Source organism: Tarenaya hassleriana, unplaced genomic scaffold (assembly GCF_000463585.1).
Source record: "Tarenaya hassleriana unplaced genomic scaffold, ASM46358v1 Cleome16, whole genome shotgun sequence".
Lineage (NCBI taxonomy): Eukaryota > Viridiplantae > Streptophyta > Magnoliopsida > Brassicales > Cleomaceae > Tarenaya > Tarenaya hassleriana.
Genome location: NW_010965019.1, coordinates 470,680 through 490,039, shown reverse-complemented (window position 1 = coordinate 490,039; position 19,360 = coordinate 470,680). Strand labels below are relative to the sequence as shown.

The window sequence follows — 19,360 nt, the reverse complement described above, 5'->3', positions numbered from 1 at the left end:
TCGCCGAATACGTTTCGTATTATGTGCATATTTTGATTTTAATCTCCATCTTCTATTTATTTGTTTTTGAAATTCCCTATAAGATTGCCTTTTTAGGTCGTAGAATTATTTTTTTTGTGATAATACGGAAGTTCATCGGATCTTTGGAGAAGTCCATGTGAATGCTTCTCACCAGGTGAGAACTCGAATTCGGGTTGAGAAGGAGTTTTGTTCTCTTCCTTACCTTTTGAACTATCTAATATTGGATTTTAGGCGGTAGAAATTTTTCAGTGTTTTGGGTTTTTCTTAATCTGCAAAAGTATCGTTTTGGTTGGTAGTTGTTATATATATATATATATATATATATATATTTGATTCTATAGTCTGAGATCACATAGAATAATTTGAGTTTATTGGAATGAAATAAAAAAAAATTAAAATTTTGAAATCATTTTTGTAAAATAAATACCTTTGAATAAAAACCGTTAATTGTTGTGGAGTGGAGTTCAAATTTATTCAAAAGATTAAAAACATAAAGACCGATATAAAATAGGATTAAGATAAATATATCCAAGTATAAAAATGAATCCACAGTATTTTTCTTTCCTTATTTGAGCCGTTAGATGACCCATTCTTTTCTTTCTTTTTCGATTAATTGATAGTTCATATGATTATCGAATGAACTTTCATTCCCTAATGGTTTTTGTACCACATGGCATCAGCATTTTTACACACACTGTTGTACGTAGACATTCCATCCATGGATTCTCTTTGTTCACTAAAGATTTTTCTTATGAATCATAAACCAAAGTTGGAATATAACGCTGACTCGGAATTTCATATCATATAATGACTCGTGACACATTTTATCATGAATGAGATGCATTGCATGCATGCCACAGAAACCTAATTTAATAATTGAATGAATAGGTTGGCCCAAACTAATAAAAATTATATTAAATGAATAGAATAGGCAGTAGGATTCTAGGCACAACTTTAGCTTGCCACTTGTTGTTAGGTAATACGGTTTCATATATATAAATTCAACTTGATTTTTATATCAAAATTTTCAAAATAAAGCCTCTTCACTTTATAAACTACGTCATATTTAAACTACACTGACATAACAATTACAATTTTAAAATTCGTCCATGTGACGATGATTACATTTAATCTCAAAATAGATTTTATTGGAGAAGATAAACAAATTGAGATAAGGTTCAACACTTCCCGTTATGTTGTGAATATATAATGTATGCACAATCGTAAATAAACAAATAAGTTGTATTTGGTAATTGGTAGTGTATTATGCAATTTTATAACACTATTATTTGATTATATCTCACTCTTATTCTGTATATAAACGATATATTACCATCTTAAGATTTTGTATATTTACAGTGTTTTCTAACTTTTTCTATCATTAATATGAACAATATATATTCTTATAAAAGTGATTGAAAATGTTGGTGATACAGATAGTCAAATGGATTAAATTTTTTTCACTACCAAATGTTTATTCGAATATTTATATATCTTCAGTGATTAAGAAACATCAACTTCTTTATACGTACAATGTTATATTTATTTCGAATAGAAACTAAATTTGTTGTTGACTGAAAATCTTGAAATAACATTGATTTAACATATAAAGAAAATATGATATGGATTTTCACATATGTACAGGAAATCAAATGAATTATTAATTCTATTGAAAGGTATTCCTTTTAAGCACACATATTAAAAAATTTATTATGTCCAAATTACTTTTTTTTTAATATGTAGAGAATTATTATCTTGAAATATACAGAATTATTTTTACTATTATGGTAAGAGGTAAATTTAGAAAAATATATATATATATATAAGAAATCTAAAAGCGTCAATTGTTTTAAAACCAAAAAATTGTTTCATCTTAAAATTAAACGGAAAGAATAATAAATTGACAGCTTTTCGAGGTTTTGGACAGCTTACCCAAAAAATAAAAAAGTTTTGGATAGTCCTAACTCCCTTTTTTAAACTTATTATTAAGTACATTAATGTGTTCGTAGAATTGAACATTTTCCAATAACTTCAGCATTTAGAAATATATTTATTATTTTAAACACTAAAATATATTTATCTAACTGGCCTGTTAATCTTGGGTTACTTTTTTGTTGTTTATTCAATTATAATAATTAAGAAAACTTTATGTTATCGATTTTTATACATAGTTTATATGTATATGGTTATTATGTATTATTCAATTTGATTTGATTTTGTATAGTAGAACCAAAATAAGGAGTCCTAATACTAACGGGTGTCCAACGAACTAGTTCGGTTCGACTCAAATCGAATCGAAAAGAATTGATTCTTTGTGTTAAATTAGTTTTCAAACACGTAAAAAAAACCCGGTTCAATTCGACTCGCCTATATCACGAGTTAAACGAGTAAATTCGTGATAAAAAAATATTATTTTTATATTATAAAAATACCAATAAACAATATTTTGATATAAATTTAAATATTAAAATAGTAAACTTAAATATATATATATATATAGTCAATAAAAATTAAATTTAAATATTATTTTTTTATAAAATATATTTAAAATTATAATTTTAAACAACGAATCTCAGATTATAAATCACCACGTGACTCGTCGAGGTGGCTTGTCATAACTCGGAGCTGTGGCGAGTTGATTTGTTAAACTTTTCTCTATAATAAAAAAGAAACAACAGTGAAGCATTTGGTTTGGCAACACCTCAAGGTGATTTTGTAGCTGAATCTACAAGTATAATATAAGGCTGTGACATTAGCATCCAAAATATCTTATATAATATTTTATTTCTCCAAAATAAATAAATAAAGCAACTCTTGTTATACAAAGATCATCTCTTACTTTTTCTTCTACTTTAGTGTCCCAAAAAAAAAAAAACCCCAGCAAAAGAAGATCATGTAAAGGAAGAAAGGCATGTTTCCATTCTCTCCCATTCCCTCACGAAAAAATAGAAAAAAAATCATATTATTAATCTTTTTCTATTTTTTTCTTAAACCACATCCAGTCGATCAGAGTCAGAAATCAATTTATAATTTGAATTATATGCTGTTTTTTCAAATTTAAGTTTCAAACTCGGGACATAACATACACTCTTGTATCCGATTTTACCGGTTGAATTATACAAGTTTGGATTATCTTTCTCACAAGTGCAGAAGCTTCATCTTCATACAAGGTCCAATGCAAAACAATTTCATCCAGGAAAAAAAAAAAAAAAGAGGAAGACAAGGGTCCCAAATTTACGCAAGCTCCATCCATGTACAAAGTCCACTTCAACGATAGAATTTTAGAACAGTATAAGTTGGGTCCTTTGTTGCCTCCACGATTAGTTTCCCCCAACACTTCCATCTCTCTTCGGACATCATATTAACGATCCTCTTTTTATATATGCCCTTCAAGGACATGTAGAGTTCTCTCTTCGGACATCATTGTTTCCGCGCCGAATCTTTCATAACCAGAAAACAAATCATGCAACCACGCGAAAGTCTCGGCCACGGCGGTTACCTTGCCGAATCTGATTCATCGTCGTTTAGTTTTCTTCATGAATGCCTCACCACTCTCACTGGTCACGCGTCGTATATATCGTCTCTGGCGCTTTCGGGGAAGAGGTTATACGCAGGGTTTTTCGATGGCGATGTAAAATTGTGGAGCGTTAAAACGCTTCTGGACAGCGAGAACGAAGTCTCCCGCAGCAATCTGATCACACCACCGGGAGGAGGAGCAGTAAAGTCTTTGGTAGTTTTGGAAGATAGACTCTTCACTGCTCATCAGGACCATAAGATACGTGTATGGAGGATCAACGACGAAGAATCCGATGGAAACAACGGTGGCAGCAGTAAACGTTACATGCGTCTAGCGACCTTGCCAACTCTCGGAGACCGTTTCGCGAAGTGTTTGATGCCCAAGAACCAAGTTCAGGTACGAAGGCACAAGAAATCTACGTGGGTTCACCATGTTGACGCTGTTTCGGGTTTAGCCTTATCAAGAGATGGAGCGTTACTGTACTCGGTCTCGTGGGATCGGACCCTCAAGATATGGCGGACCAGCGACTGTAAATGCCTCGAATCCATCACGAACGCTCATGATGATGCGGTAAACGCGTTAGCCATAGCTGATGATGGAGATATATACAGTGGCTCCGCAGATAGGACCATAAAGATATGGAGGAAACACGTCGAGGAGAAGAAGCATTCGCTGGTTTCTACCCTCTCGAAGCACAATTCAGGAATCAACGCATTAGCGTTAAGCTCCAATGCCTCTCTTTTATTCTCCGGAGCATGTGACGGATCGGTTTTCGTGTGGGAAAGAGATAATGATGGAGAGATTGTGGTTGCAGGTGTACTAAGAGGGCATACAGAGTCTATTCTTTGCTTAGCCATTGTTTTGGACATCCTTTGCAGTGGTTCCGCAGACAAGACGGTGAGGATATGGAGAAGCTCGGCCAGAGACTGTTCGTGTTTGGCAGTTTTGGAAGGGCATAAAGGACCGGTTAAGTGCTTAAGCGGAGCGGCGTCTGAGGAATCGTACCTCATTTACAGTGGAGGTTTGGACTGTGACATTAAGATCTGGACGGTTTTGGTTCCACCCTTATAGAAGTTGAGCTTGGTTCGTCTAATGGTTTTGGGGAGATTTGGTCAAGCTTATCATCTAAGAGGCGTCTTGGGTTTTCTCTGTCTTGTTTCGTTTTCCTTTTCTCGGGTTTGAAGGAGATTGAAAGGTGAACAGAAGTTGAGCTCCAATGACGACGAATCATATAAATTTTATTCGTGGAATTTCTATGGACCGTTGTCGATTCCCATCTTCTTCTATATAATTTTAATTGTATCCAAAAATACCTGAACAGGATGCACAAAAATACCCGAATTTCAGATACCCAATCATATGGGTCGGCATCCATAAATTGGGTCCTCATCTGACCGTCGGATTTGAGTTCAGGTGTTGTGGTTTGAGTCGGATGATTGAAGTGGTGGATCACAGATATAAGCACTCAAGAGTTGGAAATACAGCCTAGCTAAGCATTATAGCTTTGTAGTTTGTACTCTATTATTGGGCATGGGACTAATAATATTTGAGGCTTTCTATGAAATTTGTATCATACTATATTTAGATTATTAACCATAAGGATGATGCCCATTTTAATATCTTACTCTAATAAGCACTACGGAGACAATAACCAGCAAAATTGTCTCAATGCTGTCAGGATAAAGGTGAGAAGATCGTCCCTACCATAGGCTCCAAAGCAACTGCAGGAATTTTCTACCCGTTTATTGCAATCCCAAATATCACATTCCTATCAATTTGGACTGACCAAATCTAGCAAATACAAGTTGGTGAATCAATCCCATGAGTTGGATACAAAATTAGTTTATTTGAACCCCCCCTAAGACATGGGCTGGATTTACAAAAGGAAAACAGAGGCTTCGGCGTGTGGTTCGCCTTTGAGAAAAAGGGTTTAATAAACTATCACGGAAATACAAAGGAGAGGATCAAGGAAAGCATAAAGCAGATCCCAATCCCAGGCAATCAAAGCTTTTAGGTGTGTGAATTTGGACAGGAGACAGATCAAGATCAAGAAAAGAATAATAAAGGGAATCAAAAGATAAGCACTTACCCGATGTCATGGCCTTGTGATGTCATATGAAATCTTACCTCAGAATATATATATATATATCCCATCCCTTCTTGCTGAAGATACTATTATCTACTCAATCTTTCAAAAGAATGAGCTGTTTAACTAATGCCCAAATGGAGAAGTTAGGTACGGTGAAATATCTACACAGATTCTTCAGATCTTCTATGCTTTAGATATTAACCAGGGAAAGAAAGGGAAAAAAACTCGAAAACTGAGAATAGCACGAAGACCATCAATACCATTAACGAAACCACGATGGAGAGAAGGGTGATGATTTAAAGAGGCGCTTTTGCTGGTGTACCTGGATCACGGGGATACTTCTGTGGAGTCGGACCATGTTTCAGGGAAATGACGGCGGTTCTCTGTCCATACGGGCTGTGTGATTCCACTGCATAGAACGAAGAATAAGTGAACTTTTATTTTAAGAAGAAACATAAAGAGAATCCGAGAATTCTCTTTCAAGAAGTTGATGATTTAATAACCCAACGATATAACTACAGCTATCCTCAACGAACTAAATCGTGATAGACCCCAAAAACATGTAGTGGATGTTATCATCAGTACACAACCCTCGAGCTCGGTTTTTGTACCTCAGCTCATCATGGCTATCATTAGCCACTACAGTCATGTGCATGATCTATAAAACTAAGCAGTCCAGTTTCTTATAATGATAAGTTAACATGAGAAGAAATAACAACAAAGAAACAGAAGCTTTGCTGATGACACAAGAAATCCTAAAGAACCAGCTTCTCTCCACTTCATGCTTCATCCTCTGAGTCTCACAGTGCTATCGGAGAAATAGCATGTGAAAATTCTTGAAAGAGAAATCTTGCAAGCGTTGGATTACTTTTTTTTTACCATAAAATAACTCTATTCCCGAAACTAACTCATGGATAGAATCAGTTAACGGCTGCTAAATGTTAGTGCTCGCTAAAACTCTAAGATCCTTACTACAGTCATGTCCGGAGGAAGGGATTAAAAACGGAAAAGTTCGCAACCCTGAGCTAAGTATATATGGGCATCCCATTATTAAAAAGTTGAAGAATACACCAGTACAAATTCATGCTGGGCTATGCTACGTTCTTCAACTTCTTGCTCCTAAAATGTCGTCAAAGTTTCCAGTATTTAAGCACCAAGTTAAAAATTTTAACCATTCACACACAATTTTGCCTGTTTTCTCTGATTTTCTACAGCACACCCTAGATTTTGCAAGTTAAACCAAATTATAGTCCAACTCAACATCTTATTACCAAGAAAACTACTTGGTCTTAGGTATGATGACCTTTCATTGACAACTCCACCAGACCAATTCTCTAACCTCTTAACAAAACCTTAAAACAATGTGTTTTTTTTTCCTCAAGAAAAAGATGTCAGGACATTGATTTGGTCAGACGCAGAGAATTTTTAATCATTGCTGTACTATACATGAGGCTATAATATGTCATCAGATGACATTGAGATAGAAATTATTTAAGGTAACCTTAATAAGGTCTAAGAAACAAACCTGGGCAAATTTGTAATATGGAACCGCCCATAAAACGAACTGCTTTTTCTGCATTTTGGACCTCCTCCTGTTTGAGAAATCCATACAACTTTAGCTTATAAAGTTCCATACAGATGTATACCAAAAATACTAGAACGAACTAGAAAAATGCACACAGAAACAGCAAGAAAGCAATTTCTTGTCGGAATACTCATAACCTGTTATAAATAAACACCATAAGGCCTGCTAAACACAAAACAAAATGATATACTCTCAGACCTTAGGATCATGACCCTTGGCAGCTACAAATAACCCGCCGACCCTGACCAAAGGAAGGCAATACTCGGCTGTAAATAATTAAAAAAAAAATCAGATCAACTTGAGCACATGTAAGCAACATGGTTCCACAAATGCAGTGCTAGAAACTTGTAATAGATACCTAAAACTCTCATCTCCGCAACAGCTCTAGCGATAGCTACATCAAACTTCTCTCTGTACATAGCATCGTGCCCCAAATTCTGTTCTATGACAAGATTTGGGGAATATAATTTACACTTACATTACTGGAAATTCATACAAAAAAAAGTGTGGAAAATATTCAACAATAGAAATAGAAACGACAGCAGAAATAAGTCATCAGTTTGTCCCGTTTGGGAAGTCTCTAAGCTGTTACATGCATTGCATATGTATATGATAGAGAGCTAACTATCTTTAAACGATATGAGATAGACATGCAATGGAGTTTTTATGTTATTTTAAGATCACATCTTGGATTAATGATTTTCCAAGTTGCCTCTTTGAAGGGAAAGACCAACCTTTTTATGTCATATCAAGGTTAGTTGTCCTTCACCTATAATTCTTCCAATTTTCCAGATTTATGCACATACAACCGATGAATATGATCAGATTTATGACAACACTTGATGGAACCAACAAGAAAAACAGCAAGCTTCTTACGAGTCCACCAATGGCGGAAAAAAAAACTAGTGCTAAACTGCTAATCCATTTTGTCTTTGGACAATTTTGCTCGCACGGTAAAAAAGCAGAAATTTGTAAAGATTGAGGTTTTATATGCATTGAAAAACCAAGAAACAATAACCAGGCCTCTCACATATACAAAATCACAAAACAATCTAACCTACAAACGATGATTTTGAAAATTCGGGTGAGGAAAGAAACGAGGGTTAAAACCATACCTCGGCTCTTCCTCTTAAGATTTGAACATTTGAAATCCCAGTGACATTAACCACATGCTCCAAGAAAACACACCGCTTGTTTATAGACTCCATGAGTGTGACCCTCCAATCTGAATAAAAGAAGTCGTTTTAATTTCCAGCTATTTACAGTAAATAAAAACTCTATTCTGAACACTATAACATGGATAGAACTTGAGAATCAGAGCAACAAATCAATGCATTTTTCGACCAGAAAAGGATAAGGAAAATCCATGAACCTGGGCAAGCAATGGCTATTACCAGCCCAGGAAGACCGGCGCCGCTTCCCACATCGATCAAATTGATGCTATCGAACGAAGCATTACAGTGCAAGGTGTAACAACTCTTTATAGGTGGCAAAATCGAAAGAGAATCTTCAATATGCCTCTCCATTACTTCCTCTGAGTTTTTCACAGCTGTAAGGTTCATTTTCTGCACATCCATAGCGAAACTTTTAAACCCATTTCAGCAGCTGAAACAAGTATAATCATCACTGTGAAACAATAAAATCTAAGCTATCGAAGAGGTAAAACATCTACAGCTTCCTAGAGGTAACATGAAAAGTTTATCTTCCTGACAATTTAGGTGAAGATTTCGCTTTGGTTATGCGCAAAGCATACAACAAAAAGCTATGCGAAATCGTGAACAAATCTGAAGTGGGAACATAAAGCCAAGACGTAAATTTTATCCAGAACAAAAAAAAACAGCAACCCAGAAAGCACAGAAGTGATATTAATCGAAAAGTTTAAAGCCTCCAACATGGTTCCACAAAACGGTCACTTTTATAGCTTCCAACATTTCCTCAAAATTCATAATCAGACCCATCAAGCAGGGACTGCAGATGCACTTTCAGAGGCGATAGAGAGAGAGAGAGAGGAAGGGAGAGAGAGAGAGAGAGACCTGGTTCCATTGGAGAAGGGTATCGACGTAGAGATGAATCTGGTCCTGTTGAGTTGAACTTAGGGTCTTAAAACAAGAGGCTCCCGTGCTTACAGAGGAATTTGTGTGGATTTGCCATGGAAGAAACGCTACGGATCTCGCGAAGCGAAGGTGTTTGATGAAATTCCCCGCTGAGAAAAGCAGAGAGACACAGGGCGCCACTCTGCTGCTCTTTGCTGGATAACAATACATTTTTTCTCTCCCGCGCGCTAAGCAGAGGACAGATTCTGTATATGTAATTTTGAACATTTTTTTTTTGGTGGGTGCAATTCTCAACTAATTGAATAATTAAATTCGCAATATGAGTGGCCAAGCAAAGAAAAATAAATTAAAATCATATCGTTAAAATGTAATTTAAAAGTTAGTATGCAATTTAATGATCTAAAAACAACTAATTAAAAAAATAAAAATCTTATATAAATAATTAATTTTTTACAAAAATCTTAAATAAATATCTCAACTATAAAACTTTCGTATAAATATCTCATTTTTTTAAAATTTTATATAAATACCTATACTTTTAATAAAAATTCAAATAAACACAAAACTCAGGTATTTCAGGTATTTTTCAAATAATAGTCAACGTTATTAACAGATTTTGGGTTTATTTAACTTTTTTTTCCAAAAATCTAGATATTATATAGGATTTTTAAAAAATTAAGATATTTATATGGAAGTTTTATAGTTCATATACTTATATGCTATTTTATATCAAGAAGGTGTGAAGACTGAATAGAGGAAGAGAACGCCTTCAGTCTCGGTCATCTTTCTCACGCATTTTTTGTCACGCATTTTATTATGTATCATTATTATCATGTACTAGATTGTTCTTAGGAGTAGTATATATATGTGTGGCCTTGTAGAATTTTGTAATACAAAAAATATTCTTGACCATTGTCTTATATGGTATCAGAGCTCGAAATCGTCTAATCGACGTTTTTCTTTCAAACCTCAACGCCATCTTCATCGTTCTTCTTCCCCTCGATCATGGCCGCTGAAAACTCATCTTCAATCTCCTCTGACATTCCGAGCGACACCGTTTTCCCCTATGATTCTAGTAGCACTGCCAATCTTCTTCTCAATATCAAAGTCTCCTACGTCTCTAAGCTCACAACCATGAACTACATCACCTGGAGTGTTCAAATTCGAGCTCTTCTGCAAGGGTACAACCTTGACTACTTTCTGGATCCCGCAAACAATCAACCGGCCACTCTCTCTGTCGACAATACGGTCGTTGTCAATCCAAAGTATGGTCCCTGGTTCCGCCAAGACCGTCTGGTATTCTCTTCTGTTCTCGCCTCGGTCTCTCCTTCATGTCAGGCACTGATCGCTTCTGCCGCTTCCTCCGGTGATGCTTGGCAAACATTTACCACTACATATGGTCGATCAAGTCGCGGACATCTCAAACAGATCAAGGATCAACTCTGTCGCTTCACCAAAGGCACCAAAAGCATCGATGAATATATGCACTTCTTCAAAGTGAAAGCGGATGAGCTTTCTCTTCTCGGCAAGCCCTTGGACCACGAAGATCTACTCGATTTCATCCTTGCTGGTCTCGGCGATGATTTCAAACCTGTCAAAGATGTTGTCCATGCTAAGGACTCACCCATGTCCTTCATTGAGCTTCACGAGAAGCTGTTGAATCACGAAGTCGACATCTCTGCCTCACAGTCTGTCACTTCAGATTTTCCTATCACGGCAAATGTTGCCCAACACAAGTCTCGCTCCCTCTGGCGCGGCAGCTCTCGCCCTCCTTATGCATCCCGTGGTTCTCGCTCTTCCTCGGGCCGTGGCTATATCGGTAAATGCCAGCTCTGTGGCACTCAAGGCCACAACGCTCGCTTCTGCCGCCTTCTCCGATATCAACCTGGTATACTGCCCTCTCCGATACCATCTGATTCTCGCCGGCCTTCTTGGCAACCCAACGCCAACACAGCTGCTCTATCCGGCTCTGCTTCTCAGTCATGGATCTTGGACTCTGGCGCATCCCACCACATCACTGCTGATTTCGACAATCTCTTGATGCACTCTCCTTATTCAGGCACCGACGAAGTTGTTGTCGGGGATGGCTCTGGCCTCGCGATTACACACTCAGGTTTCATTCATCTTCCTACCTTTTCTCGACCCTTTTCTCTCCATAATGTTTTCTTGTTCCTGCAATTCATAAAACCTTGTTTCCATTCATCAACTGTGTCGCTCTAATGATGTATCTGTTGAATTTTTCTCCCACTGTTTTCAGGTCAAGGATCGAACAACGGGGGCTATCCTAGTCCAAGGATAGCTCCATAATGGCATGTACGAGTGGCCAACTCTTTCGTCTCATTCCTTGTCCTCTGTTTCTGCATTTTCCAGTGTCAAATCGACGGTGTCTGCTTGGCATTCCAGGCTTGGTCACCCTTCGATTGAAATTCTTAATAAAGTTTTGTGTCGGCTTTCCTTGCCTTTGTCTTCGTCTTCGAGTCTGTCTTTCCATTGTGAGTCATGCTCTATCAATAAGAGTCACAAATTGCCATTTTTCTCTTCCTCTAGTCAGTCTTCACATCCTCTTGAAGTCGTTTTCTCGGATGTGTGGATGTCTCCTATTGAGTCTTTCGACGGTTATGGATATTATGTTATCTTCATTGATCATTTCACCCGCTACACCTGGCTCTATCCCCTTAAACGTAAATCCCATGTATCTGATATCTTTATCACGTTCAAGTCCCTTGTTGAGACTCGGTTTCACTCCAAACTTATGTCGCTTTATTCCGATAACGCGGAGAATATGTTGCTCTTAAGAACTTTCTCTCTGTTAGTGGAATCTCTCATTACACAACACCTCCTCATACACCGGAACACAATGGTATTTCCGAACGGAAACATCGCCATTTTGTGGAAACCGGACTCACGCTCCTGACTCACTCGTCAATCCCCTCTAAATACTGGAGTCTTGCTTTTCCGGCAGCTGTGTACCTTATTAATCGGCTGCAAACTTTTGTCCTCTCATTTCGTTCTCCCTTTGAGGCCATATATAACGTTTCTCCGAACTACACCAAACTTCGTGTTTTCGGTTGTCTTTGCTTTCCTTGGCTTCGTCCTTACTCATCTCATAAACTTCAGTCTCGGTCATCTCCTTATGTTTTTTGTCGGCTACTCTCTTTCGCAGAGTGCATTTCTTTGTTTTCATGTTTCTTCCTCACGCATTTCGTCTCTCGTCATGTTATATTTGTCGAGTCTGAATTTTCGGTTCCCCGTCTGTTCTCTGAGTCCTCCGGTTCTGTTTCATCTCTTCCTACGTCCTCCCTTGTTATGTCGTCATCTTCTCTCATTCCATGTTGGCCCACTCCTACTCTGCCGTCACGAGCACCTGCCCCTGTTGCTTCCTCGACCGAACCTACCCAGCCTTTATCATCGGCTCAACCGTCAGACTTCCCCAATGCTTCACCTTCTCCTGATATACCGTCCCAAGAACTTTCTCCTCCGCCTGTTGTTAACCAACCCTCTGCTCCTTCTTCATCTCTTACTAACTTTCACCCGATGACAACAAGATCCAAAAACCAGATTTTCAAACCAAACACGAAAGTCTCCCTCTCAACCTCTCTTTCTTCTTCACTCGAAACTAAACCCACTTGTGTATCGCAGGCTATGAAAGATCCTCGATGGCGCTCCGCCATGTCTGAAGAGTTCAACGCACTGGTTCGGAATGGAACATGGAGTCTCATTCCTCCTAACCCGGCTTATAATGTTGTGGGATGTAAATGGGTATTTCGTACTAAACGACATTCTGATGGCTCTATTGACAGGTTCAAAGCTCAGTTGGTCGCTAAAGATTTTCATCAACGTCCCGGTGTCGACTACACTGAGACTTTCAGCCCTGTGGTTAAGCATGCCACCATCCGCGTCATTCTCAGCATCACCGTCTCTCGTGGCTGGCCTCTCCGTCAGCTCGACGTTAATAATGCATTTCTTCAAGGTACTCTCCATGATGATGTGTTCATGGTACAACCAGTTGGGTTTATTGATCATGATCGTCCCTCATTTGTCTGCAAACTTCACAAGGCGTTATATGGGCTTAAACAGGCTCCTCGGGCCTGGTTTCACGAACTCCGTCAGTTCTTGCTGCATTCAGGTTTCATCAGCTCTCTCTCACATTCGTCGCTATTCATTCTCCGTCAAGGTAGCACCATCATTTATCTTTTCGTCTATGTCGACGATATCATTGTACCAGAAATGATACGGCGACTGTCTAGTTTTTTATTGCTCACATTGCAGCTCGATTCTCTCTTAAAGACCTCGGTGATCTCTCGTACTTTCTTGGTGTCGAGGTCACTCGCACAGCCCATGGTCTTCATCTTACTCAGCCCCGTTACACATCCGATTTTTTGTCTCGACATAATATGGCTGCTGCGAAACCAGTTCTGACACCGTTAGCTTCAACCAATGTCCTCTCCAACAACTCTGGCTCTCCTTTAGCTGATCCGACATAGTATCGGCAAATCCTCGGCAGCTTGCAGTACCTTCTCTTCACATGCCCCGACATCGCATATGCTGTTAATAAACTCTCTCAGTATATGCACTCTCCTACCTCGGAACATTGGCAGGCCGTTAAACGGATACTTCGGTATGTTGGTGGCATTCGAAACATGGGTCTCTTCTTCTCATATTCGAATTCTTCAACTCTTCATGTCTTCTCTGATGCCGATTGGGGCGGCGATCGTGATGATTTTGGCTCCACCAGTGCCAACATTGTTTACTTGGGTCGTCATCTTGTTTATTGGTCCTCCAAAAAGCAGCGCTTTGTGGCCAAATCCTCCACGGAAGCTGAGTATAAATCTGTCTCTACCACTGCCTCTGAAGTACAATGGGTTGTCTCGCTGCTATCTGAACTTGGTTTTCCTTCGCCAACTTGCCCTGTTATCTACTGCGACAATGTGGGTGCTACTTACCTTTCGGCCAATCTGGTCTTTCATTCCCGAATGAAACACGTCGCCATTGACTACCACTTTATTCGTGGTCTCATCCAAGCTAAGAAACTTCGCGTCGTTCATGTATCTTCGGCTAATCAACTCGTCGACGCTCTGACCAAGGCTATTCCGAAGACTCGATTTGAACTAGTTCATACCAAGATCGGTCTCTCACCCGTGCCCGATCTTGCGGGGGCATGTTAAAGGATATTTAGAAATGTGTGTTCAAAGCTTGGTAATTTGTGTTCCTAGAATTTTACAAACTATTTATTTTATGTTAGACTAGATTTTATTATGTATCATTATTATCATGTACTAGATTGTTCTTAGGAGTATTATATATATGTGTGGCCTTGTAGAATTTTGCAATACAAAAAATATTCTTGACCATTGTCTTATATGAAAAGAGGGGATCAGTAGACTGCAACGCTGCACGTATGTTGGTTCGAAAGTTAGATTGAGTGACGTGGTATTCGAAGAAATGATGGTTCCTGGATCCAGTAATAGTGTTGCAGAGCAAGCACCTTGGATCCACATGGAGCCCCCAAATCCATCAATCTATCCTTGGTTGGGCATCGATGGCAAAACAACCGGCAAATAAATGCATGCTTAGCAGTAAGATGTTTGATCCATACCATTTTATGTTTTCTGGTTGTTCCAAGATTGACCAAAGATCCTTGGATCTGAACTAAATTTTCTCCTTATCGTTATCTATCTTCCTAATTGGAATCTGAAAATGTAGTAAGGGAAAGGTAAGATGAGTGAGCTCTTCTGTGTGAGAAGCCGGAAGATTCCAGATCCCGTTTCGACGCACTTCTAAAACCCAAGCTCGCTTATGAATTCCAAGATGCAAGGATCTCGATGATCCAAGGAAGTCAATTAACTGGCCAAAGGGGACTAAAAGTTGAACCATACGATCGTCTCCTAATCTGATATGGAGGAGGGAGTTTGCTCTTTGCCGAAGTTTCAGGATCTTTTTAAAGATCCAAGAATGTTGTCTGAGAGGGTTTAGTAACCAGGAACAACCCTTGACCCAAGCAACCCATATATAATGATACTGCATTGAAGAAGATATGTCAAATAAGTTTCGAGCCAGATATCTTATTCCAATCTGTAATATTCCTTAGACCAAGACCTCCTTCCGCTTTAGGAGTTGTCCTTGGTTGTTTTCCGAAGTTCCTTTCCAAAGAAACGACGCGCACATGGAATTGATTTGGCGAATACATTGTTTTGGGAGGATGTATATCGTCAACTAATAGTCTACTATGCCTGAAATGATAGAGGAGAGTAATTGATACCGACCTGCGTAGGAGAGTGCTATGACCGTCCAAGATTGCATCCGAGTCCTGATGTGGTCTATGAGAGGTGTGAAGTCATAGAGACGTAGTTTCCTTGTGATAAGCGGAAACCCTAAGTATCTTACTAGCAAGTCCTTAATTGCGATGCCGCTAGCCAAACATTCTTTTTCCGAGTCATTCAGTTCTCCCGTGAAAGGTGAGAATATTCATCGCCAACACGAAGAGATAAAGAGACAGTGGACCAACAGTGTCCGCTCACAAAGTCCCATGAAATGGTGCCGTAAGCCTTGGCAATTTCCACTTTGATGGTGGCCCTTTTCGAAGTCCCGACTTGGTGATAATTTGCCATTATTTCTACCGCAAGCAAACAATTTTTCTGAAATGAGCGGATCATAAACAAATCCTATCTGACTGGGTAAGTTCATCTCCGGCGTGTTGGGACTTTTACAATAACCTTGTATAATGAGAAATTGAGAAAACAATTTAATTTTTTTTAAATATTTAATATACATTAAAAATATTATACACAAATAATTAACTATAACTATTCAATTATATTTTTAGTTTATTTTCAATAACTATATTTTAAGAGGTTGTATTTTAAAATATGTTTTCATATTTTTTAGGACAAAGATACACCTCTAATAAGTTTAAATGAATATACTGAAAACATATATTTATTGTATTGTTTTCGTTTAAATATGTTCCGATATCGGATCGATTTCAAACGAAATTGACCAACCAAAATCCTAAATCCCCAAATTTTGACATATCTATTTGTTGGTCTTTTAATTATATTTTCCTAATTTATAATCCTGGAGACCATTAAAATTAAAATTTTAATACTAATTTAGAAATTTCGATGAAAATTACCGTTTACTATCTAATATTTCAGAGTATATGATCAAATAAAACAAAGGCTCCTAACGAAAGATTTCATGGAGGTCAACGCGTTGACCAAGAATTGCAATTGAATTTTGGGATTTTTCCAAAGGACCATAAGCCAATAGGAAATGCGACGTTTCTACATATATATATATATATATCGTTCTTACTTATCAAATACTAAGTTTTTTCTTTCATTGTTTATTTAAACAGACATTTAAGTATCCCTATAAACTAATAATAATTAGCTGTAATCGTGTTTAAATTTTATTTTTAGAAGGTTTCATTTGGAGTAAGCATAACCTGGTCTTTGCTCCGAACATTAAACAAAATATTCCAAATTAATCATTTAAAATAGCGTTCGCATTTAAATCAGCCTAAACAAAAATCCTATTAAATTTAGTAAATTTACATCCCGAAATATAAAATGGTTTTTTTTTTTAATCACATACATTCCCAAACAGGTTTTGTTCATCGGCCAAACACGGGAGCTTTCTTTCCTCACGCACGCAACAACCCACGAAAATTACCAAAACGTACAAATAATTTATGGTCAAACTAAAAAAAATATATGTATTTAAAAAATCGAAACTCAAATTGAATCTACCACGAGAAGCGGAGAAAAAGTCAGTAACAAGCGAAAAAGCTCAGCGGCAGAAACCCGAGCCCTTTTTTCTTTTCTTTATCTTCAGAACCCCAAATTTATCAAAGATAGAAGCAAAAATGGATTGAAACACCCAAATTCTCTCGAAGTTTGGGGAAATTATCACTAAATTGTCGAAGATTACATTCTTACCGGTTTCAGACAGTTGATTTTGCAGATGGGTGGCAATGGACGGATCAGATGGAACCCATTTCACCACCGATCATCTTCTTCAGCATCGTCTTCAGGGAGACAGCCAGAGCAGCGGAACCAGAACCAGAACCAGAACCTGCAGATACCACCCAGAGAATTCCTCTGTCCGATTACTGGGTCGTTGATGTCCGACCCAGTTGTTGTCTCTTCGGGTCAAACCTTCGAGCGGGTCTGTGTCCAAGTCTGCCTCAACCTTGGCTTTGTCCCCGAGCTGGACGATGGCTCACAACCGGATTTCTCCAACGTAATCCCCAATCTGAACATGAAATCCACCATTGACGCTTGGTGCAAGCAAGTCGGCGTCGATCCGCCGCGGCGGCCGGAGTATTCAGCCATCGAGGGGATGTTGCGGCTGTGGATGCCGATGGAGCCCGAGATTCGTGTCTCCGAGCAGGAGCTTCTCCGGGCGGTGGCAGAGCGACCTCCCGCGCCGGCGACGATCCATCACGCTGATTCCGAGGTCATGGAACGGCCATGGCGGACGACGGCGGGAGATTTCCATTCCTCTGACTCGTCGGGCGAATCTGTGATCGTCGCTCATAGTCCGTTCACTCCTCTGCCTCTCGCGACCCGACCCGCTTGCTTCTCTCCCTCACCGTCGTCATCTTCATCGGACATGTTTGCTGAAATCGAAACCCTAACGCAGCACAATTTCTTCTCCTCTTCTTCTTCCTCTACGAATTCAGCTCCAACGTCTTCTGAGGAGGAAGAGATCTACAACAAGCTCAAGTGCCCTGACATTTTCGATCAGGAGCAAGGTCTGGTTATGATGAGGAAGATGACCCGAACCAAACAGGAGACGAGGGTTTTGCTCTGTACTCCTCGGATCCTCTCCTTTCTCAAGAGCATGATTGTTTCGAGGTACAGTCTCGTTCAGACAAACTCGATGGCCTCGCTGGTGAATTTGTCGCTGGAAAAGAAGAACAAGGTCACGATCGTGCGATCAGGGTTTATTCCTCTGCTGATCGATGTCCTGAAATCTGGATCCAGAGAGGCTCAAGAACACTCCGCAGGAGCAATTTTCAGTCTCGCACTCGACGATGACAACAAGATGCCGATCGGAGTCCTCGGAGCGCTTCAGCCATTGCTCCACGCGCTTCGCGCCGCCGAGAGCGACCGGACTCGCCACGACTCGGCTCTCGCTCTCTACCACCTCTCGCTGAACCAAACCAACCGATCCAAACTCGTCCGACTCGGAGCCATCCCGACTCTTCTCACCATGGTACGATCCGGCGAGTCAGCGAGTCGAGCTCTCCTCGTTATCTGCAACTTGGCTTGCTGCAGCGAGGGCAGATCCGCAATGCTGGACGCGAACGCAGTCTCGATTCTCGTCGGGAAACTCCGGGAGGATTCACCTGCGTCTGCGTCGGCTCATGAGAACTGCGTCGCGGCTTTGTTCGCGTTGAGCCACGAGAATCTCCGGTTCAAGGGGCTTGCGAGGGAGGCGCGTGCGGTGGACGCGTTGAAGGAGATAGAAGAGAGAGGGACGGAGAGAGCTAGAGAGAAGGCGAAGAAGATTCTACAGGTGATGAAAGAGAGAGTTCCAACCGATGAAGACGACGACGGCGAGTCACTCGACTGGGACTCGAACGGGCTGACTCGGTCTCGGCTCCGAGTCGGCCGAAACGGAAGGTACTCTCAGAATTCATCCAAGTTCTAGATAGATGTTTTGGTTTTGTTCTTTTTTTTAATTTGGGTGTATAGAAAAAATGTGAATGTTTGCAATGTAAACTTTTGGATAATCCATTTTGTTTTCTGTGAATGGCTAAAGAGTTAGGAAATGATTGTTCGAAAATATTTCATAACATTTTTCAAGTTTGCTAAGGAAACTGTGGATTGTTTTTTGTGATTAAAATGTGGATATGATGAAGATCCCATATTATGTAAAGTGCATCCTTTTTTTTGTATCACTATATAAATCCTACTTTTAAATATTTTATTGTAATATATAGATCGTGTTGATATATTTTCAGCATCCTAAATTTAAATATTATATCGCACTATACATATTTATTTTTAAGCTGTAAATTAATGAAACTGATAAAGATAAAAGAAAGTAATGACACATATATTTTTATAAATCTATATATATAT

At 39.0% G+C, this 19,360-nt stretch overlaps 3 protein-coding genes across 3 annotated transcripts; 2 read left to right on the top strand and 1 right to left on the bottom strand.

Annotated features, from left to right (window-relative positions):
- Positions 1 to 3,248: 3,248 nt before the first annotated feature.
- LOC104809259 (vegetative incompatibility protein HET-E-1) lies at positions 3,249 to 4,794 on the top strand. Its single transcript, XM_010535182.1, has one exon. It carries the CDS (start codon positions 3,485 to 3,487, stop codon positions 4,607 to 4,609), a length of 1,125 nt encoding a protein of 374 aa, XP_010533484.1. The 5' UTR covers positions 3,249 to 3,484; the 3' UTR covers positions 4,610 to 4,794.
- An 853-nt stretch (positions 4,795 to 5,647) lies between these two features.
- On the bottom strand, positions 5,648 to 9,501 carry LOC104809258 (ribosomal RNA small subunit methyltransferase G). Its single transcript, XM_010535181.1, has 7 exons — positions 9,246 to 9,501; positions 8,585 to 8,777; positions 8,328 to 8,437; positions 7,571 to 7,649; positions 7,411 to 7,478; positions 7,153 to 7,219; positions 5,648 to 6,036 (listed from the first exon to the last, which is right to left on the bottom strand). Exons 1-7 carry the CDS (start codon positions 9,474 to 9,476, stop codon positions 5,924 to 5,926), a joined length of 861 nt encoding a protein of 286 aa, XP_010533483.1. The 5' UTR covers positions 9,477 to 9,501; the 3' UTR covers positions 5,648 to 5,923.
- Positions 9,502 to 16,853: 7,352 nt separating this feature from the next.
- LOC104809257 (U-box domain-containing protein 38) lies at positions 16,854 to 19,136 on the top strand. Its single transcript, XM_010535179.2, has one exon. It carries the CDS (start codon positions 17,232 to 17,234, stop codon positions 18,924 to 18,926), a length of 1,695 nt encoding a protein of 564 aa, XP_010533481.1. The 5' UTR covers positions 16,854 to 17,231; the 3' UTR covers positions 18,927 to 19,136.
- The last annotated feature ends 224 nt before the right edge of the window (positions 19,137 to 19,360 follow it).

Coding starts and splice junctions, on each gene's coding strand:
- LOC104809259 (XM_010535182.1), top strand. CDS start 3,485: ATGCAACCACGCGAAAGTCTCGGCCACGGCGGTTACCTTGCCGAATCT.
- LOC104809258 (XM_010535181.1), bottom strand. CDS start 9,476: ATGTATTGTTATCCAGCAAAGAGCAGCAGAGTGGCGCCCTGTGTCTCT. Junction 7,650..8,327: donor TCTTAAGAGGAAGAGCCGAG/GTATGGTTTTAA, acceptor GTCATAGAACAG/AATTTGGGGCACGATGCTAT. Junction 6,037..7,152: donor CATATTACAAATTTGCCCAG/GTTTGTTTCTTA, acceptor CGTTCTATGCAG/TGGAATCACACAGCCCGTAT.
- LOC104809257 (XM_010535179.2), top strand. CDS start 17,232: ATGGGTGGCAATGGACGGATCAGATGGAACCCATTTCACCACCGATCA.